This window comes from Oncorhynchus nerka, linkage group LG23, assembly GCF_034236695.1.
Source record: "Oncorhynchus nerka isolate Pitt River linkage group LG23, Oner_Uvic_2.0, whole genome shotgun sequence".
Classification (NCBI taxonomy): domain Eukaryota; kingdom Metazoa; phylum Chordata; class Actinopteri; order Salmoniformes; family Salmonidae; genus Oncorhynchus; species Oncorhynchus nerka.
In genome coordinates this window covers 20978216-21003247 of record NC_088418.1, presented here as the reverse complement: position 1 = coordinate 21003247, position 25032 = coordinate 20978216, and the positions used below count along the sequence as shown (strand labels likewise).

Genomic DNA, 25032 nt, shown 5'->3' with positions numbered 1-25032 from the left:
CCCCCCTCTCTCTTCTCTTCTCTTCTCTTCTCTTCTCTTCTCTTCTCTTCTCTTCTCTTCTCTTCTCTTCTCTTCTCTTCTCTTCTCTTCTCTTCTCTTCTCTCAGAGGACCTGAGCCCTAGGACCATGCCTCAGGACCTGGCCTGATGACTCCTTGCTCTCCCCAGTCCACCTGGTCGTGCTGCTGCTCCAGTTTCAACTGTTCTGCCTGCAGCTATGGAACCCTGACCTGTTCACCGGACATGCTACCTTGTCCCGGACCTGCTGTTTTCAACTCTCTCTCTCTACCACACCTGCTGTCTCTAACTCTGAATAATCAACGATGAAAAGCCAACTGACATTTACCCCTGAGGTGCTGACCTGTTGCACCCTCTACAACCACTGTGATTATTATTAGTTGACCCTGCTGGTCATCTATGAACGTTTGAACATCTTGGCCATGTACTGTTATAATCTCCAGCCGGCACAGCCAGAAGAGGACTGACCACCCCTCAGAGCCTTGTTCCTCTCTAAGTTTCGTCCTAGGTTCCTGCCTAGTTTTTCCTAGCCATTTTTCCTGCCTAGTTTTTCCTAGCCATTTTTCCTAGCCATTTATTGCTGTTAGCCTATACCTACAGTGTGTAAAGTACACCAGTGTCTAAGAACGCCATATGGGTATAATCAAATGTGTTAACTTGAACTTTAAATTGAAATATGACGTTGAGAATGGTTGCACATATTATTTGTATTAAATGTCATGTATGTCTTCTACTGTCTATATCGACCCTAATAGAATCTCGAAGCAGATATACACTATCTTGTACACCCATGATCCTATGATGAATACCAAATCAACCCCTACCCCCTAGGCAAGGTTGAGGCTGGCTTAAATATATTCAGTTACTTAAGATACAAAGAAGTGCCTAGGAGAAGTTGCTATGGTCAGATTTGGAATTCAGCAAACGTGCCTAAGTCAACACAACATATTAGTATTTGGTATTTATGGGTGCTTATTAGAATCCCTGAAAAAGCATCAGCTGCTCTTCCAGGGGTCCACATGAAATATGACATAATACATAGTACAGAACATTAAAAGTCAAGGACTGAAATACATACATTTAAAATGTCACACATAGCCTACATGTCAGTGTATACTGTACACACAATATCTAGATCTAATACTGAACCAGTCAAAACATTGGACACACCTTCTCATTCCAGGGGTTTCCTTTATTTTATTTTTGTACTATTTTCTACATTGTAGAATAATAGTGAAGACATCAAAACTATGAAATAACACAATAACACAACAAAGTGTTAAACAAAAGATGTCAAAGTAGGCACCCTTTAACTTGACAGCTTTGCACACTCTTGGCATTCTCTCAACCAGCTTCATGAGGTAGTCATCTGGAATGCATTGAGACTGTGCCTTGATGAAAGTTCATTTGTGCAATTTCTGTCCTTCTTAATGCGTTTGAGCCAATCAGTTGTGTAGTGACAAGGTAGGGGTGGTATACAGAAGATAGCCCTATTTGGTAGAAGACCAAGTCTATATTATGTCAAGAACAACTCAAAAAAGCAAAGAGAAACGACTGTCCATCATTACTTTAAGACATGAAGGTCAGTCAATACGCACATCTCAAGACCTTTGAAAGTTTCTTCAAATGCAGTTGCAAAAACCATCAAGCGCTATGATGAAACTGACTCTCATGAGGACCGCCACAGGAAAGGAAGCCCCAGAGTTATCTCTGCTGCAGAGGATAAGTTCATTAGAGTTACCATCCTCAGTAATTGAAGCCCAAATAAATGCTTCACAGAGTTCAAGTAACAGATACATCTCAACATCAACTGTTCAGAGGAGACTGCGTGAATCAGGCCTACATGGTCAAATTACTGTGAAGAAACCACTACTAAAGGACACCAATAATAAGAAGAGACATGGTTGGGCCAAGAAACACAAGCAATGGACATTAGACTGGTGGAAATCTGTCCTTTGGTCTGTCCTTTGGCATTCTGCAGCGATACGCCATCCCACCTGGTTTGCGCTTAGTGGGACTATCATTTGTTTTTCAACAGGACAATGACCCAACACACCTCCAGGCTGTGTAAGGGCTATTATACCAAGAAGGAGAGTGATGGAGTGTTGCATCAGATGACCTGGCCTCCACAATCACCCAACGTCAACCCAATTGAGATGGCTTGGGATGAATTGCACCGCAGAGATAAGGAAAAGCAGCCAACAAGTGCTCAGCATATGTGGGAACTCCTACAAGACTGTTGGAAAAGCATTCCAGGTGAAGCTGGTTGAGAGAATGCCAAGAGTGTGCAAAGCTGTCATCAAGGCAAAGGGTGGTTACTTTGAAGAATCTAAAATATATGTAACGATGTGCGCTGAGAGTCGGGAAGCAAGTTCAGGGAGCAGAGTGTTTTCATAAATAAACGGAACATGATACAAAACAAGAAACTAAAACAGCACACAGACAAGAAACAGAAACAATGACGCCTGGGGAAGGAACCAAAGGGAGTGACATATATAAGGAAGGTAATCAGGGAGGTGATGAAGTCCAGGTGAGTCTGACGACTCGCAGGTGCGCGTAACGATGGTGACAGGTGTGTGCCATATTGAGCAGCCTGGTGACGTAGAGGCCGGAGAGGGAGCACACGTGACAATATAAAATATATTTTGTTGAACTGTTTTTTGGATCCTTCATGATTCCATATGTGTTATTTCATAGTTGTGATGTCTTCACTATTATTCTACAATGTAGAAAATAGTAAAAATAAAGAAAAACCCTTGAACCGCTGTAGGTGTGTCCAAACTTTTTACTGGTACTCTACATAGCACAGTTGAAATGACAATACAAGAAATATAAAATGGCTGTGTCTCTTCACAGTTCCCGTTGTGCAGTAAGGTGTTCTTTTATCTGTTTTTTTAAACTGGTTTTATTCCTAGCTTGAGTGACCTGGGGTGGTATTTAATACAGTGCCTTTCCCAGCCTCTGTTCTGTTCTGGACCTGGGGACTGTGCAGAGACCTCTGGTTGTATGTCTTGTGTTGTACCAATGAGTGTCCAACTGCTTAAATATAAAGGTCGGTACCTTCAACACATCAACACCTCGCACAAAGAGCAATGGTGATGCAGTCAATCTCTCCTCAAATTTGAGCCAGGAGAGACTGACATGCATGTCCTTGCACCTACCTCTACACATCCATTTTGTACTCGCATAACTCCACCCACTAACATACCAGTAGACTTATGCATATGCATATGCATTAAACACATGTTCCCACGTCCCCCCGCTCTCTATTCATGTATTCATCCACCTTTCCCTCTTCATTCCGCTTACTTCAGTTTCCCCTGCCCACCTCTCCTCCAATGTGCACTAACAAGAGGGCGTTTCAGAACATAAAACCTGCCCCACACAAAATAAACCGTCCCCCTATGCACCATGAAGGAATTCAATGCCCTGCCATATATCTCAATTACACAAGCTGAAAATCCCACGATGGACCTATGTGTACAGAGAGAGGAAGAGGGAGAGTTAGAGAGAGAGAGAGAGAGAGAGAGAGAGGAGTGGAGCAACGGATGCCTGACCTGCATGCCAAGTAGTCATCCCTGTACCCACCCACCCTCTCTCTCTCTCTCTCTCACACACACACACACACACACACACACACACACACACACACACACACACACACACACACACACACACACACACACACACACACACACACACACACACACACACACACACACAGCAGCCCCCTCCTGTTCTTTCAGACACTGCGGCACCACAACCACACCTGGCCAACACCTGCACACTGGTAAAACCTGGCATGAGCCAGCCCAGCCACACAGATCATACACACATACACTCACACACCCCTCCTCTTATGCCTGCAGAAAGGAGGGAGTAGAGGAGAGGCATACCCATTGCATCTTGTCTTACCTGCACTGGTCTCAGCTACACACTCACACACACTCACACAAATGAGCACACACTGGCTGGTCATAGTCACATGCACACACACAGTCAGGTACAGAAACAGCTCTCTTCCATACATGCCTACATCACTCTCTTTCTCGCTCTCCCTTTCTCCTCTCTCTCTGCCCCACATACAGCGGCAGAAACACGTCTATTCCACAGTAACACCAGAACACACAGGATTCTGCACGTCTCCATTGATTAATGAATGAAAAGGAGAACTGGTACCGTTGCTGCTACTCAACGAGCCTGCTGCTGTCGCTGGCTGACTGGTGGTGTGCTGGTTCACATGATGCTCCACATGCCTCCCTCCCCTTCCTCCTCCCCCCTCTCCATTTTCTGACTGCGGTGGCTCTGTCCTCTCGCTCTCCCGCGAGCCCAGAGGAATCAGTAAATCCCAGGCGGCGTTGGTCTGGATATCTGAAGTAGAACCAGTGGAACTTCCTCTCTCTCTCTCTCTCTCTCTGTCCCTATACCGTTACAGCCCAATCGCAGTTTCAGTCATTCTCTCACTCCTCATCTCTCCCTCTTTGTTTCTCTCTCTCGCTGCTGCTACTGCTGCCATCCGCCCTCTCCACTCTCTCTCTTTGCCTAGGCATTGCCAGCCATATGATATCATTGACTGCCTTATATGGGAATGGGGGGGGCAGCGCGGGGGTTGCCGTGGCAACCGTGGACTCCACCTGTTTCTCCCTCTATCTGCCCCTCCGTCTCTCCCTCTTTTTCTCTCTCTCTCGCACACTTCTGTGTGCAGAAATAGATGGCTGTGCCAGGGTAAATACACTGGGAAAATAAAAGCAAAAGGGAGGAAACAGAGGAGGGGATGGAGTGATACTTGGCCGATGGAGGAGAGAGTGTGGAGAGACGGGAGTCTATGATGAATGGTGGTATTCACAGGCAGGTGATTGGGGTAGAGGGACGGAGGGATCAGGATAGAGGGATGAGGGTAGGGGAGAATAAACAGTCTACACAGCAAAGTCCTGGTGCTTTGCATCTCTAACAGCTTTGGCATGCAAGCATTGACTGCAAAGCATGTGGTGGATGAGAGGAAAAAGAGAGAGATAGAGAGGGGGATTTGATGGGTGGAAGAGGTCAACCTTTCATGTATGGATCAATGTGTCTATTTCCTTCCTATCTCAAATCTCTGTTTCCATCTTCCTCTAACACCTTCTGATAACTATCAGCCAACGATGTCATAATAAACTGATTCATTGACATGTAGCCTGGATACTCCTGTGGTTCTCAACTGTTTTTGTACCAGGGATGGGTAATTGAGGGTATTAAGATGTTACCTGCTGTTGGCGGCCAAAGTTAGGTGATCTCTGGCCCTGAGACATACAGGGGCTGGCCGGATACTTCTGATTTTTCTGGAGGTCCATAAAGGCTTCGTGCTGGCGCTTTATGTCAGCCTTGTGAAGGTTCGTAAGGGCCTCCAGGCTCTTGGCAGCGAGGGTGTTGTGGCGTTGGCGGTTCCCAGAGGTTGGCGCCAGCCCGCCGTTGTTGTTGTTGTTGTGAGGGAAACAGCGCGTGCCGCCTTGGCCCAGGGTTTGGTACTCACACGGGAACTCTGCATCCCCAGTGGAGATCATGTGACCCTTTCTTCTCTCCCGACCTGGAAGGGTCAAAGATGAGGGAACGTGGGGTCAGGGGTCAAGATAAGAACATTTGCTGTGAAGGTTATACGGGGGAATTAATCAAAAATACTAGATCTCTGACATTAACATTAGATTTCCCTAAAGTTAAACAGCCTCCTGAAAATATTGGTGTATGTTACAGTATGTGTTCATGGGAGGAGATGGTGAAACAGGAATATCTTAATACTATGACCTGAGTACATGATCCTGTTCTATATAATGACAATCCAGAGTCAAGTAAGTCTCACTCTCCTTAAGATACGCGCGCACACACACACTTAACCCCATCCATCCACACACACACACATACATTCACACAAAGACACACACTTATCCCCATCCCTCCACACACACACACCCATCAATTTATATCAATGGCCTCAAACAGCTACAGCATTTGCTAAATCCCACAACAGTTAAGGCGACACTATTGTCACAGGGTGAAGTCCCAAATCTTGGAGATGACAGCACTCATGAATGTCAGGACCATTCTGTGTCAGAAGCCAAGATTGGATGTGAGCTGTTCCCCCTTTAGGGAGTATGTCATAGCGCAAGCTTGTGGCCATGGAGATAACTTGAATAAATTGACCAAGGACTAACACTAAAGGAGCTAAATAAACTCCCTGGAAAAACCCAGCGAATGCCCCTTTTCAGAAAGTCGATAGTGACTAGATCTGCAAGCTAGGCATTACCTTCTGAGAATGGAATGGGCAGATCATGAGAGAGAGAGAGAGAGAGAGAGAGAGAGAGAGAGAGAGAGAGAGAAGAGAGAGAGAAGAGCCTGTGTATCAAGTTTCAGGAGAAGACCCAGATGCAGACAGTGTCGAAGTAACAAAAGTTTATTACTAGAACAGGGGGCAGGCAAAACGACAGGTCAAGGGCAGTCAGAGGTCAATAATCCAGGGTGGTGTGACAAGGTACAGAACAGCAGGCAGGCTCAGGGTCAGGACAGGCAGCATGGTCAAAACCGGGAAACTAGAAAACAGGAACTTTAGAAAAGACAGGAGTAAGGGGGAAAACGCTGGTAGACTTGACGAACGAAACGAACAGGCGTCAGACAAACAGACAGACCCCCCCCCTCCCCCGGGGCGCCAGGGCGCATACCTGGTTGACCTGGGTGCCGGCGTTGGAACTCAGCGATGAGGCCTAGGTCCAGGATGTCCCTAGCGGGAACTCAGCACCTCTCCTCCGGGCCATAACCCACCCAGTCAACCAGGTGTTGGTATCCCCTGCCCGAGATCGAACCTTCAGGAGACGCCTCACCGTGTATGCCGGTTGTCCGTTGATGAGACGGGGGAGAGAGGTGGGCCTGGAAACAGGAGACAACGGGCTGTGAGACATGGGTTTGATTCTAGACACATGAAAAAGGGGATGTATACGGAGGGTACGGGGCTACAGAAGACAAACATCAGAGGGGCTAATGATTTTAAAGATGGGGAAAGGGCCGATAAACCGGGGGGACGGGTCAGGATGAATCTAAGATGGGAGCAGTGGTGAAACGGTGTCTGAGGCCCCGGAACGCCCGGTCAGCAGCTGGGGACCATGTGAACGGAACCTTGGGAGAGGTGAGCGCCGACAGGGGGAAGCCAGGGGGCTGTGACTCCGGATGAAGCGGCGATAGAAGTTGGCGAAAGGGTGAGGTCAAAAGAGACAAGGATGGGAAAGAGAGAGTTGGAAAGAAATGAATCGGAGGCAAACGTCGGGAGGTTGAAGTCGCCAAGTACAGTCCAACAGCAAACTAATAAATAAAGGAGAGAATGGTCACCATAAGCGTGCAAGCATCAATGCATTATTTAAAAATTCTCTATAGAGGTCCATACATTACGCCTAATGCAACATCAGCTGTTGACCATTCACTGTTGCACTCCTCTCTGTTTCCGTAAGTAGGTCTTACAGAAGTTAAACAGCTGACGGTATTGAATCCATACAGTAAATCACGTCTTATGGCTGCACTGATAGAGGGATCCATATTGATTTTCTGCAGTTTAGGCCCATTACTTAGTTTGTGGATGGGCAGCTCTATGTGTGATTATCTCGAGGTTAGAAAGCCACAGCCACACAGTTGTTAAAGCTCTCCGACTGACACAGATGTTCTCAAGGTAATACAGTCACTGTTACTGCATTGTCTGGGCAGGATAAGTGCCCTGCACACAGTTTAAAGGGATAGTTCACTTAAAAACGCTATTTTAGAATTTTGTTCATTAATCCACAAATCTACAAAAAATTGTACATGTCAGAGGTCAAGTTTTCCAGATTGAGCTCTTTCAGTACAGAGCAAAAACGGTGACAATGCGTTTGATATCACTTCAGAGTTGGGGAGGGATGCAGGGATTCCATGATGCAGCCATGACAGCAGAGATCTGTTAGAGGAGACAGGGAAAATCTGTCGGGGGCTGAAGGTTTTATAATGGAACATTTGCGAAGCCAAAGGCATGTTTACACATCGATTGGACAGTATAGTATGTTATATTCTAAAATGATGACATCATGTAAATAGATGACGTATCACTTGAATTTGATATTCAATGATATCACTGTAACAATGACATTTTCAATGAAACCAGTTGAATCCATCTATACACAAGGAACCCTGTAGTATTTCCCAATGCTTTTCTACCCTGGCAGTATAACTCACAGCAGTAGGATTCTTAATGACCTGTCACCTCTAACACAGGTCCCATTATTAGAAACGTTATGGGAGAGTTAATTACACTATTAATGCTGGTGACGAACATCCTTTTAATTTTTTCCTATTCACACTGCAGAGTCTTTTATGTAAACTTTGTCTCTTTAGGAGGAGGCCATTTCTCACCCTCATCTCACCCTCATCCCTCCCTCCCTCCCTCCCTCCTCCCTCCTCTTTTGCGAGGCGGCCAAGAATTCATCATCGGCGGTTGTGTTCGTTAGAGTTGAAGCGGAACTTAAAAACCTGTGAGTGATAGACATTTCCCGGCGGAATTGTATTTCAGCCAACCTGGAGCATGGATACATTCCAAATGGATTGTCTCAAGGCTGTGGCCAAACATTGTGGGGCGTACACAACAATCTTGGACGCCGGTGACACGGGGGTGTGACAGAGGCCGTTTTTAATTTTTTATTTTATGGTTTCATCTCTGACACCTGATTATTTCTGTTCAGCTCTGGGAATGGCAAGTTTGTGCTCTGGCCAAATGATTTCCTATCTTCTTCCTTCCTTAACTTCATAACTTATTTCCTTCCTTTCCTCCTAACCACCTTCCTCCCTATCCTTCCTTTCCTCCTAACCACCTTCCTCCCTATCCTTCCTTTCCTCCTAACCACCTTCCTCCCTATCCTTCCTTTACTCCCTCTCTCAGTCGGTCACAGATGTCAGTCATATTACTTTCACAACTCGAAAATGGCCTTACTGAACCATGGACAAGCTAGCCTGGTCCCAGATCTGTCTGCGCTGTCCTGTCAACTCCTACAGTATGATCACTGTCATCCCAAACGTTTGCAAGACAGCACAAGCAGATCTTGGACGGGGCTAAGGAAACACTGCTTCCTTCCACCCAACAGTTAGCTCTTCTCATCCGGTTTGTGAAGAGCTTGGCTACTGGCCGATGGAAGAGCATGAGAGACAGCTCTGTTAAGCATCGGAACACAAAGTGACTTGAACTCTACTGTCTCCATTGGTTCATTCTAGTCAATGGGAATGAAGGGTTTGACATGCTAACCATTAGATGATAAATGCTTTGGGTGCTGGGATATTGCACAGGATATTGAGACAAATCTGTCATTAATTGAAGACAGTCGTGTTTGTGTGCATGTATTATTCAGCATAATGAAGATGACAAAATATTGAAATATATTGGTGCTTTAAGATGAATCTATTATTGGAGTGGGTCCCTGTGCTCCAAGCAGGGGGAATTGGTTCTGCCAGAGATAAACATCTCACCATGAAAACCCAATGTCCTCCACACACACATAAACTCGCACACGTCGAACGCATGCGCACACAGATATATGCCCGCACACACACACAAACATACACATACAAACACACACACACACACGACTGATTCTCATTACTGTGCTCTCTCCTCCTCTCTATTTCTTCTCTCCACACAATCTCTTACCACCCAGCTCCCTTCCATTCCCCTCTATTGTCTTCTCTCACGCGCTAAGCCACCATCCACTCACTATGCTATTAAGACACATCTCAATACAACTTTCCCATATGAATTGATTTCCCTTATCATACATCTTCCAATGGCCTCTGGCCCAAACGGTACATTCATAGCGTATACTGCTTTTTTTGACTAAATACCCCACCCATATCTCACAGTACAGTACCACAGTCCATCAGCTGACAGCCAGCCTGTCACAGAGCTAAGCACATGACACCCTGGAATTAAAGTCAAGAACAGCTTGTTCCCTCCACCGGTGAAGTCCCAATGGGAGGGCCTGAGGCATTAGTTGTGACAGTATTTGCATGTCAAAGGAAAGTGTACATCATAACGCAGAAAACACAGTTAACAGTCAAGATAGAGATGAAATGTTGAAATGGTAATTATGTAATAATGCCCTTAATAATTACCATTTTGTATCGAGGGATTCATTCCATTGGATATTGCATGGCGCTCAATTCAGTTTATGGTTATACCTTGGAATATGTTTTTTATAATATATTTTCGGGTATACATTAGTACATGCCTACTATGACAGCTGGTGCCTGTAACTTTTTGACAATGCACACTATGCTTAGCATGACCACAGTCATATGTTAATGCAAACGTTGTCCCTGGCCAGGATCTATGCTTGGAGCTGAGGAGACGTTCTCTCCCTCTGGGTTCAGACATTGACTGAATGCCGGGGCTGGTTGAGTCAGAGTCTATGATATAAAAATCTAATCAGTGACCAAGATTGGGCTTGGGATTCAGCCAGGCATCTCCATGTCAGGGACCAAGACTGGGCTTGGGATTCAGTCAGGCAGCTCCATGTCAGTGACCAAGACTGGGCTTGGGATTCAGCCAGGCAGCTCCATGTTAGTGACCAAGACTGGGCTTGGGATTCAGCCAGGCAGCTCCATGTCAGTGACCAAGACTGGGCTTGGGATTCAGCCAGGCAGCTCCATGTCAGTGACCAAGACTGGGCTTGGGCCAGGCAGCCAGGCAACTCCATGAATGAGAGGCAACCAAGCGTCATTAGGATGGAACGCGTACGCAATGTCACGAATATAGGGTTTACTATAGGTTGGAGAGCATAGCGAGGGCACAATAACACACACATGAGGAGTAGGTGTGATGAAAGAGGCTGATGAGAGGGGCCTCCTTAGGGAATATAGTATCTTATGGTTCACACATAACATAGTGTCTATACCAGGGTTCCCCAACTGGCGTGTGGTTTTATTTGAAGTTTTCTGAGCATTTTTGGGGGTTTGACATAATTGTCACGCCCTGGCCATAGAGAGGCTTTTATTCTCTATTTTGGGTAGGCCAGGGTGTGACTAGGGTGGGCATTCTAGTTTCTTTATTTCTATGTTTACTGTTTCTATGTTTTGGCCGGGTATGGTTCTCAATCAGGGACAGCTGTCTATCGTTGTCTCTAATTGGGAATCATACTTAGGCAGCCTTTTTTCCTTTGTATTTTGTGGGTAGTGGACTTTGTTAGTGGCACTATAGTCCTAGTAAGTTTGTTTTGTTGGCGACATTTACATACATAAAGGAAAATGTACGCTCGCCACGTTGCACCTTGGTCTGGTCATTTCCACGACGACCGGGACAATAATACACTAAAAACACCAGGAAATCAGCTCCAAGTGATAATAATTTAAGAAATCTGTTCCCAAGTCTTCCCATGCATAATAGAGAGACATGTGTGATCGTATACAAACGTAAGCAAGGTTTGAAATGAATGTTTTAGTGAAACATATCTGTTTGGGCTTCTTGAGGTCAATTTGCCGTCAACAAACAGTTGATGATCCCTGGTCTATTCTGTATCCTTGGCGTTAGGAGGGTGCATTCTTTCGGAGCAGATGGGCTATTTAATTACCGGCCCCGCAGAGCTGAAGTATTGCTGGCTGTCTTCTCTGCTTGGCAGTTGATTGATCAACTGAATGTATTGATTAGCTACAAAATTCACTCATGTATTGATTAGATTGGATAGACTGGATAGTGACCAGAGGTGTTTCAGTCATGTAGTACCCTGATCGAATAGCGCTGTTTTGAAGTCATACGACAAGCATACTGCATCAGTACACTACACTATGCCAACTAAGGGAAACATTTTCTGTGGATAGCATATGTACTGTAGAGCTCACTGCACGACGGCACATCGTTGGTTAGTCTTTAGTAATTTGCTGAATTCACTAATTTTGCCTAAGCGTCATCTCCAATCTGCCTTGACTGCAAATGTGATGCGCGCTGAGGCAATTCACACACCCAGCAACTCATAACTGGAAACTTTTTACAGACATATTCAACAATGGTCATAAGTCAACTGCTACATGGACAGTGAAGTAGGCTAAGCAATTAAAAAGACTGATGCTCAGAGGAAAAGAAAGGCAAATGGGAAACTGATTCAGTCGAGCAGACAGTTAAATAGAAAATTGTGTGTGTGTGTGTGTGTGTGTGTGTGTGTGTGTGTGTGTGTGTGTGTGTGTGTGTGTGTGTGTGTGTGTGTGTGTGTGTGTGTGCGTGCAGAGAGAGAGAGAGATCCAATGTATTGTGTGTCAAAATATTAAAAGATTAGCTCATCTGATAATGAAAAACACCATACAAACACACACACACACACACACACACACACACACACACACACACACACACACACACCTCCAAGTTCAAGACAATGTGTTGCTGAGCATGAGGTCAGACAGATGTATCGATGCATGTGCACAGCATCAACATCCTACCCTTTGCATTTATATGACACAGCCTGGCACCCCATGCTGTTGGTATCACTGATCTCTCCCTTCCATGTCCCCACAGGTCCAAATGTCTCCTTAACCCCTGCCCTCTGTAGCTGCTGGGTGCCTGGCTGGGCTGGTTGCCTGGCTGGGCTGGGGGCTGGAGGTTGGCTAGGATGGGGCCTGACTGGGCTGGAGGCTGTGAGTAATGCAGCGTGCAGCTGGGCCAGCTATTCTGGGTGGCAGAGTTTCAATCACAACCAACCTGCTGTAGCATCACGGCCAGACCACAGCATGGCCCTACCACAGCCAGACCATAACATGGCCCTACCACAGCCAGACCACAGCATGGCCTTACCACAGCCAGACCATAACATGGCCCTACCACAGCCAGACCCCAGCATGGCCCTACCACAGCCAGACCACAGCATGGCCTTACCACAGCCAGACCATAACATGGTCCTACCACAGCCAGACCACAGCATGGCCTTACCACAGCCAGACCATAACATGGCCCTACCACAGCCAGACTACAGCATGGCCTTACCACAGCCAGACCACAGCATGGCCTTACCACAGCCAGACCATAACATGGCCTTACCACAGCCAGACCATAACATGGCCCTACCACAGCCAGAACACAGCATGGCCCTACCACAGCCAGACCACAGCATGGCCCTACCACAGCCAGACCACAGCATGGCCCTACCACAGCCAGACCATAACATGGCCCTACCACAGCCAGACCACAGCATGGCCTTACCACAGCCAGACCACAGCATGGCCCTACCACAGCCAGACCATAACATGGCCCTACCACAGCCAGACCACAGCATGGCCCTACCACAGCCAGACCACAGCATGGCCCTACCACAGCCAGACCATAACATGGCCCTACCACAGCCAGACCATAACATGGCCCTACCACAGCCAGACCATAACATGGCTCTACCACAGCCAGACCATAACACGGCTCTACCACAGACAGACCATAGCATGGCCCTACCACAGCCAGATCATAACATGGCCCTACCACAGCCAGACCATATCATATCATGGCCCTACCACAGCCAGACCATAACACGGCTCTACCAAAGCCAGACCATAACACGGCTCTACCACAGCCAGACCATAGCATGGCCCTACCACAGCCAGATCATAACATGGCCCTACCACAGCCAGAACAAAACATGGCCCTACCACAGCCAGACCATAACACGGCCCTACCACAGACAGACCATAACATGGCCCTACCACAGCCAGACCATATCATATCATGGCCCTACCACAGCCAGACCATAACATGGCCCTACCACAGCCAGACCATAACATGGCTCTACCACAGCCCGACCATAACACGGCTCTACCACAGCCAGACCATAGCATGGCCCTACCACAGCCAGATCATAACATGGCCCTACCACAGCCAGAACATAACACAGCTCTACCACAGCCAGACCATAACACGGCCCTACCACAGACAGGCAATAACATGGCCCTACCACAGCCAGGCCATAACATGGCCCTACCACAGCCAGACCATAACATGGCCCTACCACAGCCAGACCATAACACGGCCCTACCACAGCCAGAACATAACACAGCTCTACCACAGCCAGACCATAACACGGCCCTACCACAGACAGACAATAACATGGCCCTAGCACAGCCAGACCATAACATGGCCCTACCACAGCCAGACCATAACATGGCCCTACCACAGCCAGACCATAAAACGGCTCTACCACAGCCAGACCATAATACGGCTCTACCACAGCCAGACCATAACATATCATTGCCCTACCACAGCCAGACCATAACACGGCTCTACCACAGCCAGACCATAGCATGGCCCTACCACAGCCAGACCACAACATGGCCCTACCACAGCCAGACCATAACATGGCCCTACCACAGCCAGACCATAACATGGCCCTACCACAGCCAGACCATAACATGGCCCTACCACAGCCAGACCATAACATGGCCCTACCACAGCCAGACCATAACATGTCCCCACAGCACAGCCAGACCATAACATGGCCCTACCACAGCCAGACCATAACATGGCCCTACCACAGCCAGACCATAACATGGCCTACCACAACCACAGCATGGCCCTACCACAGCCAGACCATAACATGCCAGACCCTACACGGCCCTACCACAGACAGACCATAACATGTCCCTACCACAGCCAGACCATAACATGGCCCTACCACAGCCAGACCATAACATGGCCCTACCACAGCCAGACCATAACATGGCCTACCACAGCCAGACCATAACATGGCTCTACCACAGCCAGACCATAACATGGCCCTACCACAGCCAGACCATAGCATGGCCCTACCACAGCCAGACCATATCATATCATGGCCCTACCACAGCCAGACCATAACACGGCTCTACCAAAGCCAGACCATAACACGGCTCTACCACAGCCAGACCATAGCATGGCCCTACCACAGCCAGACCACAGCATGGCCCTACCACAGCCAGAACACAGCATGGCCCTACCACAGCCAGACCACAGCATGGCCCTACCACAGCCAGACCACAGCATGGCCCTACCACAGCCAGACCATAACATGGCCCTACTACCACCATGGCCTTACCACAGCCAGACCACAGCATGGCCCTACCACAGCCAGACCATAACATGGCCCTACCACAGCCAGACCACAGCATGGCCCTACCACAGCCAGACCACAGCATGGCCCTACCACAGCCAGACCATAACATGGCCCTACCACAGCCAGACCATAACATGGCCCTACCACAGCCAGACCATAACATGGCTCTACCACAGCCAGACCATAACACGGCTCTACCACAGACAGACCATAGCATGGCCCTACCACAGCCAGATCATAACATGGCCCTACCACAGCCAGACCATATCATATCATGGCCCTACCACAGCCAGACCATAACACGGCTCTACCAAAGCCAGACCATAACACGGCTCTACCACAGTCAGACCATAGCATGGCCCTACCACAGCCAGATCATAACATGGCCCTACCACAGCCAGAACAAAACATGGCCCTACCACAGCCAGACCATAACACGGCCCTACCACAGACAGACCATAACATGGCCCTACCACAGCCAGACCATATCATATCATGGCCCTACCACAGCCAGACCATAACATGGCCCTACCACAGCCAGACCATAACATGGCTCTACCACAGCCAGACCATAACACGGCTCTACCACAGCCAGATCATAACATGGCCCTACCACAGCCAGAACATAACACAGCTCTACCACAGCCAGACAATAACATGGCCCTACCACAGACAGGCAATAACATGGCCCTACCACAGCCAGGCCATAACATGGCCCTACCACAGCCAGACCATAACATGGCCCTACCACAGCCAGACCATAACACGGCCCTACCACAGACAGAACATAACACAGCTCTACCACAGCCAGACCATAACACGGCCCTACCACAGACAGACAATAACATGGCCCTAGCACAGCCAGACCATAACATGGCCCTACCACAGCCAGACCATAACATGGCCCTACCACAGCCAGACCATAAAACGGCTCTACCACAGCCAGACCATAATACGGCTCTACCACAGCCAGACCATAACATATCATTGCCCTACCACAGCCAGACCATAACACGGCTCTACCACAGCCAGACCATAGCATGGCCCTACCACAGCCAGATCATAAAATGGCCCTACCACAGCCAGAACATAACATGGCCCTACCACAGCCAGACCATAACATGGCCCTACCACAGCCAGACCATAACATGGCCCTACCACAGCCAGACCATATCATATCATGGCCCTACCACAGCCAGACCATAACACGGCTCTACCACAGCCAGACCATAGCATGGCCCTACCACAGCCAGACCATAACATGGCCCTACCACAGCCAGACCATAACATGGCCCTACCACAGCCAGACCATAACATGGCCCTACCACAGCCAGACCATAACATGGCCCTACCACAGCCAGACCATAACACGGCTCTACCACAGCCAGACCATAATACGGCTCTACCACAGCCAGACCATATCATATCATGGCCCTATCACAGCCAGACCATAACACGGTTCTACCACAGCCAGACCATAGCATGGCCCTACCACAGCCAGACCATAACATGGCCCTACCACAGCCAGACCATAACATGGTCCTACCACAGCCAGACCACAGCATGGCCCTACCACAGCCAGACCATAACATGGCCCTACCAGAGCCAGACCATAACATGGCCCTACCACAGCCAGACCATAACATGGCCCTACCACAGCCAGACCACAGCATGGCCCTACCACAGCCAGACCATAACATGGCCCTACCACAGCCAGACCATAACACGGCCCTACCACAGCCAGACCATAACATGGCCCTACCACAGCCAGACCATAACATGGCCCTACCACAGCCAGACCATAACATGGCCCTACCACAGCCAGACCATAACATGGCTCTACCACAGCCAGACCATAGCATGGCCCTACCACAGCCAGATCATAACATGGCCCTACCACAGCCAGACCATATCATATCATGGCCCTACCACAGCCAGACCATAACACGGCTCTACCAAAGCCAGACCATAACACGGCTCTACCACAGCCAGACCATAGCATGGCCCTACCACAGCCAGACCACAACAGGCATGGCCCTACCACAGCCAGACCAGCATGGCCCTACCACAGCCAGACCATAACATGGCCCTACTAGACCATAACATGGCCCTACAGCCAGACCATAACATGGCTCTACCACAGCCAGACCATAACACGGCTCTACCACAGCCAGACCATATACCACAGCCAGATCATAACATGGCCCTACCACAGCCAGACCATATCATATCATGGCCCTACCACAGCCAGACCATAACACGGCTCTACCACAGCCAGACCATAACACAGCTCTACCACAGCCAGACCATAACATGGCCCTACCACAGCCAGACCATAACATGGACCATAAACATGGCCCTACCACAGCCAGACCATAACACGGCCCTACCACAGACAGACCATAACATGGCCCTACCACAGCCAGACCATATCATATCATGGCCCTACCACAGCCAGACCATAACATGGCCCTACCACAGCCAGACCATAACATGGCTCTACCACAGCCAGACCATAACACGGCTCTACCACAGCCAGACCATAGCATGGCCCTACCACAGCCAGACATAACATGGCCTCTATGGCTCTACCACAGCCAGACCATAACACGGCCCTACCACAGCCAGACCATAACATGGCCCTACCACCAGACCATAACATGACAGCATAACATGGCCCTACCACAGCCAGACCATAACACGGCCCTACCACAGCCAGAACATAACACAGCTCTACCACAGCCAGACCATAACACGGCCCTACCACAGACAGACAATAACATGGCCCTAGCACAGCCAGACCATAACATGGCCCTACCACAGCCAGACCATAACATGGCCCTACCACAGCCAGACCATAAAACGGCTCTACCACAGCCAGACCATAATACGGCTCTACCACAGCCAGACCATAACATATCATGGCCCTACCACAGCCAGACCATAACACGGCTCTACCACAGCCAGACCATAACATGGCCCTACCACAGCCAGATCATAACATGGCCCTACCACAGCCAGACCATAACATGGCCCTACCACAGCCAGACCATAACATGGCCCTACCACAGCCAGACCATAACATACCACAGCCAGACCATAGCATGGCCCTACCACAGCCAGACCATAACATGGCCCTACCACAGCCAGACCATAACATGGCCCTACCACAGCCAGACCATAACATGGCCCTACCACAGCCAGACCATAACATGGCCCTACCACAGCCAGACCATATCATATCATGGCCCTACCACAGCCAGACCATAACATGGCCCTACCACAGCCAGACCATAACATGGCCCTACCACAGCCAGACCATAACACCAGACCATAACATGGCCCTACCACAGCCAGACCATATCACAGCCAGACCATATCATATCATGGCTCCTACCACAGCCAGACCATAACATGGCTCTACCACAGGACCATATCATATCATGCCCTACCACAGCCAGACCATAACATACCACAGGGCCCTACCACAGCCAGACCATAACATGGCCCTACCACAGCCAGACCATAACATGGCCCTACCACAGCCAGACCATAACATGGCTCTACCACAGCCAGACCATAACACCACAGCCAGACCATAACATGGCCCTACCACAGCCAGACCATAACATGGCCCTACCACAGCCAGACCATAACATGGCCCTACCACAGCCAGACCATAACATGGCCCTACCACAGCCAGACCATAACATGGCCCTACAGCCAGACCATAACATGGCCCTACCACAGCCAGACCATAACATGGCCCTACCACAGCCAGACCATAACATGGCCCTACCACAGCCAGACCATAACACAGCCTACCACAGCCAGACCATAACATGGCCCTACCACAGCCAGACCATAACATGGCCCTACCACAGCCAGACCATAACACGGCTCTACCACAGCCAGACCATAACACGGCTCTACCACAGCCAGACCATAACATGGCCCTACCACAGCCAGACCATAACACCACAGGACCATAACATGGCTCTACCACAGCCAGACCATACCACAGCCAGACCATAGCATGGCCCTACCACAGCCAGACCATAACATGGCCCTACCACAGCCAGACCATAACATGGCCCTACCACAGCCAGACCATAACATGGCCCTACCACAGCCAGACCATAACATGGCTCTACCACAGCCAGACCATAACACGGCTCTACCACAGACAGACCATAGCATGGCCCTACAACATGGCCCTACCACAGCCAGACCATATCATATCATGGCCCTACCACAGCCAGACCATAACACGGCTCTACCAAAGCCAGACCATAACACAGCTCTACCACAGCCAGACCATAACATGGCCCTACCACAGCCAGATCATAACATGGCCCTACCACAGCCAGAACATAACATGGCCCTACCACAGCCAGACCATAACACGGCCCTACCACAGCCAGACCATAACATGGCCCTACCACAGCCAGACCATAACATGGCCCTACCACAGCCAGACCATAACATGGCTCTACCACAGCCAGACCATAACACGGCTCTACCACAGCCAGACCATAGCATGGCCCTACCACAGCCAGATCATAACATGGCCCTACCACAGCCAGACCATAACATATCTACCACAGGCTAACACGGCCCTACCACAGCCAGACCATAACATGGCTCTACCACAGCCAGACCATAACACCACAGCCCTAACACAGCCAGACCATAACACGGCCCTACCACAGCCAGACCATAGCATGGCCCTACAGCCAGACCATAACATGGCCCTACACAGCCAGACCATAACATGGCCCTACCACAGCCAGACCATAACACGGCTCTACCACAGCCAGACCATAAACGGCTCTACCACAGCCAGACCATAACATATCCAGACCATAACATATCACAGCCAGACCATAACACGGCTCTACAGCCAGACCATAGCATGGCCCTACCACAGCCAGACCATAACATGGTCCTCTACAGACAGACATAACATGGCCCTACCACAGCCAGACCATAACATGATCATAACATGGCCCTACTGCACCAGCCAGACCATAACATGTCCCTACACAGCCAGACCATAACATGGCCCTACCACAGCCAGACCATAACATGCCAGACCATATCATATCATGGCCCTACACAGCCAGACCATAACACGGCTCTACCACAGCCAGACCATAGCATGGCCCTACCACAGGCCCTAGACCATAACATGGCCCTACCACAGCCAGACCATAACACGGCTCTACCACAGCCAGACCATAACATGGCCCTACCACAGCCAGACCATAACATGGCCCTACCACAGCCAGACCATAACACGGCCCTACCACAGCCAGACCATAACACGGCCCTACCACAGCCAGACCATAACATGGCCCTACCACAGCCAGACCATAACATGGCCCTACCACAGCCAGACCATAACACGGCTCTACCACAGCCAGACCATAACACAGCCCTACCACAGCCAGACCATATACCACATAACATGGCCCTACCACAGCCAGACCATAACATGGCCCTACCACAGCCAGACCATAACATGGCCCTAAAACATGGCTCTACCACAGCCAGACCATAACACGGCTCTACCACAGCCAGACCATAACATGGCCTACCACGGCTCTACCACAGCCAGACCATAACACATAAAATGCCCTACCACAGCCAGACCATAACACGGCTCTACACAGCCAGACCATAACATGGCCCTACCACAGCCAGACCATAACACGGCTCTACCACAGCCAGACCATAACATGGCCCTACCACAGCCAGACCATAACATGGCCCTACCACAGCCAGACCATAACATGGCCCTACCACAGCCAGACCACAGCCAGACATGGCCCTACCACAGCCAGACCATAACATGGCCCTACCACAGCCAGACCATAACATGACCATAACATGGCCCTACCACAGCCAGACCATAACATGGCCCTACCACAGCCAGACCATAACATGGCCCTACCACAGCCAGACCATAACATGGCCCTACCACAGCCAGACCATAACATGGCCCTACCACAGCCAGACCATAACACGGCTCTACCACAGCCAGACCATAGCATGGCCCTACCACAGCCAGATCATAACATGGCCCTACCACAGCCAGACCATATCATATCATGGCCCTACCACAGCCAGACCATAACATGGCCCTACCACAGCCAGACCATAACACGGCCCTACCACAGCCAGACCATATCAATCATGGCCCTACCACAGCCAGACCATAACATGGCTACCACAGCCAGACCATAACATGGCCCTACCACAGCCCGATCATAACAGCCAGACCATAACATGGCCCTACCACAGCCAGACCATAGACATGGCCCTACCACAGCCAGACCATAACATGGCCCTACCACAGCCAGACCATAACACGGCCCTACCACAGCCAGACCATAACATGGCTCTACCACAGCCAGACCATAACACGGCCCTACCACAGACAGACAATAACATGGCCCTAGCACAGCCAGACCATAACATGGCCCTACCACAGCCAGACCATAACATGGCCCTACCACAGCCAGACCATAAAACGGCTCTACCACAGCCAGACCATAATACGGCTCTACCACAGCCAGACCATAACATATCATGGCCCTACCACAGCCAGACCATAACACGGCTCTACCACAGCCAGACCATAGCATGGCCCTACCACAGCCAGATCATAAAATGGCCCTACCACAGCCAGAACATAACATGGCCCTACCACAGCCAGACCATAACATGGCCCTACCACAGCCAGACCATAACACGGCCGTACCACAGCCAGACCATAGCATGGCCCTACCACAGCCAGACCATAACATGTCCCTACCACAGCCAGACCATAACATGGCCCTACCACAGCCAGACCATAACATGGCCCTACCACAGCCAGACCATAACATGGCCCTACCACAGCCAGACCATAACATGGCCCTACCACAGCCAGACCATAATATCATGGCCCTACCACAGCCAGACCATAAACATGGCCCTACCACAGCCAGACCATAACACGGCTCTCTACAGCCAGACCATAATATCATGGCCCTACCACAGCCAGACCATAATGGCTCTACCACAGCCAGACCATATCAGCATGGCCCTACACAGCCAGACCATAGCATAACATGGCCCTACCACAGCCAGACCATAACATGGCTCTACCACAGCCAGACCATAACATGGCCTCCACAGCCAGACCATAGCATGGCCCTACCACAGCCAGACCATAACATGGCTCTACCACAGCCAGACCATAACACAGCTCTACACAGCCAGACCATAGCTACCACAGCCAGACCATAACATGGCCCTACCACAGCCAGACCATAACATGGCCCTACCACAGCCAGACCATAACATGGCCCTACCACAGCCAGACCATAACACGGACCATAACACGGCTACCACAGCCAGACCATAACATGGCCCTACCACAGCCAGACCATATCATATCATGGCCCTACCACAGCCAGACCATAACACTGCCCTACGGCCATAACACGGCCCTACCACAGCCAGACCATAACATGGCCCTACCACAGCCAGACCATAACATGGCCCTACCACAGCCAGACCATAACATGGCCCTACCACAGCCAGACCATAACACGGCTCTACCACAGCCAGACCATAACATGGCCCTACCACAGCCAGACCATAACATGGCCCTACCACAGCCAGACCATAACATGGCTCTACTAGCATGGCCCTACCACAGCCAGATCATAACATGGCCCTACCACAGCCAGACCATAAAACGGCTCCTACCACAGCCAGACCATAACACGGCCCTACCACAGCCAGACCATAACATATCATGGCCCTACCACAGCCAGACCATAACACGGCAAATGGCACCACAGCCAGACCATAACACGGCCCTACCACAGCCAGACCATAACATGGCCCTACCACAGCCAGACCATAACATGGCCCTACCACAGCCAGACCATAACATGGCCCTACCACAGCCAGACATAACACGGCTAACATGGCCCTACCACAGCCAGACCATAACATATCGGCCCTACCACAGCCAGACCATAACATGGACCATAGCATGGCTACCACAGCCAGACCATAACATACCACAGGACCATAACATGGCCCTACCACAGCCAGACCATAACACGGCCCTACCACAGCCAGACCATAACATGGCCCTACCACAGCCAGACCATAACATGGCCCTACCACAGCCAGACCATAACATGGCTCTACCACAGCCAGACCATAATATCATGGCCCTACCACAGCCAGACCATAACATGGCCCTACCACAGCCAGACCACATAACATGGCCCCTACCACAGCCAGACCATAACACCTCAGCATGGCCCTACCAGCCAGACCATAACATGGCCCTACCACAGCCAGACCATAACATGACCACAGCCAGACATGGCTCTACCACAGCCAGACCATAACACGGCTCTACCACAGCCAGACCATAGCATGGCCCTACCACAGCCAGACCATAACATGGCCCTACCACAGCCAGACCATAACACGGCTCTACCACAGCCCTACCACAGCCAGACCATAACATGGCCCTACCACAGCCAGACCATAACATGGCCCTACCACAGCCAGACCATAACATGGCTCTACCACAGCCAGACCATAACATGGCTCTACCACAGCCAGACCATAGCATGGCCCTACCACAGCCAGATCATAACATGGCCCTACCACAGCCAGACCATATCATATCATAACATGGCCCTACCACAGCCAGACCATAACACGGCTCTACCACAGCCAGACCATAACACGGCCTACCACAGCCAGACCATAACATGGCCCCTACCACAGCCAGACATGGCCCTACCACAGCCAGACCATAACATGGCCCTACCACAGCCAGACCATAACATGGCTCTACCACAGCCAGACCATAACATGGCCCTACCACAGCCAGACCATAACATGGCCCTACCACAGCCACAGCAGAACATAAACCTCTAGCCAGACCATAACACGGCTCTACCACAGCCAGACCATAACACCAGGCCCTACCACAGCCAGACCACAGCATGGCCCTACCACAGCCAGACCACAACATGGCCCTACCACAGCCAGACCATAACATGGCCCTACCACAGCCAGACCATAACATGGCCCTAACTAGACCATAACAGCCTAGCCAGACCATAATACGGCTCTACCACAGCCAGACCATAACATATCATGGCCCTACCACAGCCAGACCATAACACGGCCAGACCATAGCATGGCCCTACCACAGCCAGACATAGCATGGCCCCTACCACAGCCAGACCACAGCCAGATCATAAAATGGCCCTACCACAGCCAGACCATAACATGGCCCTACCACAGCCAGACCATAACATGGCCCTACCACAGCCAGACCATAACACGGCACCACAGCCAGACCATAACATGGCCCTACCACAGCCAGACCATAACATGGCCCTACCACAGCCAGACCATAACATGGCCCTACACAGCCAGACCATAACATGGCCTACCACAGCCAGACCATAACACGGCTCTACCACAGCCAGACCATAACATGGCCCTACCACAGCCAGACCATAACATGGCCCTACCACAGCCAGACCATAACATGGCCCTACCACAGCCAGACCATAACACGGCCCTACCACAGCCAGACCATAACATGGCTCTACCACAGCCAGACCATAACACGGCTCTACCACAGCCAGACCATATCATGCATGGCCCTACCACAGCCAGACCATAACATGGCCCTACCACAGCCAGACCATAACATGGCCCTACCACAGCCAGACCATAACATGGCCCTACCACAGCCAGACCATAACATGGCCACAGCCAGACCATAACATAACATGGCCCTACACAGCCAGACCATAACACGGCCATCTACCACAGCCAGACCATAACATGGCCCTACCACAGCCAGACCATAACATGGCCCTACCACA

The 25032-nt window shown here is 50.2% G+C and overlaps 1 protein-coding gene across 1 annotated transcript in view; it reads right to left on the bottom strand.

Annotated features, from left to right (window-relative positions):
* LOC115106441 (SRC kinase signaling inhibitor 1-like) overlaps window positions 1–25032 on the bottom strand; it is a 75403-nt gene that overhangs the window by 38013 nt on the left and 12358 nt on the right. Inside the window, exons 2-3 of the mRNA XM_065007933.1 lie at window positions 6707–6911; window positions 5261–5580 (exon numbers count right to left, since the gene is read on the bottom strand). Coding sequence (XP_064864005.1) covers window positions 5261–5557 — 297 coding nt within the window. The 5' untranslated portion in view covers window positions 5558–5580; window positions 6707–6911. The remainder of the gene's footprint in view (window positions 1–5260; window positions 5581–6706; window positions 6912–25032) is intronic.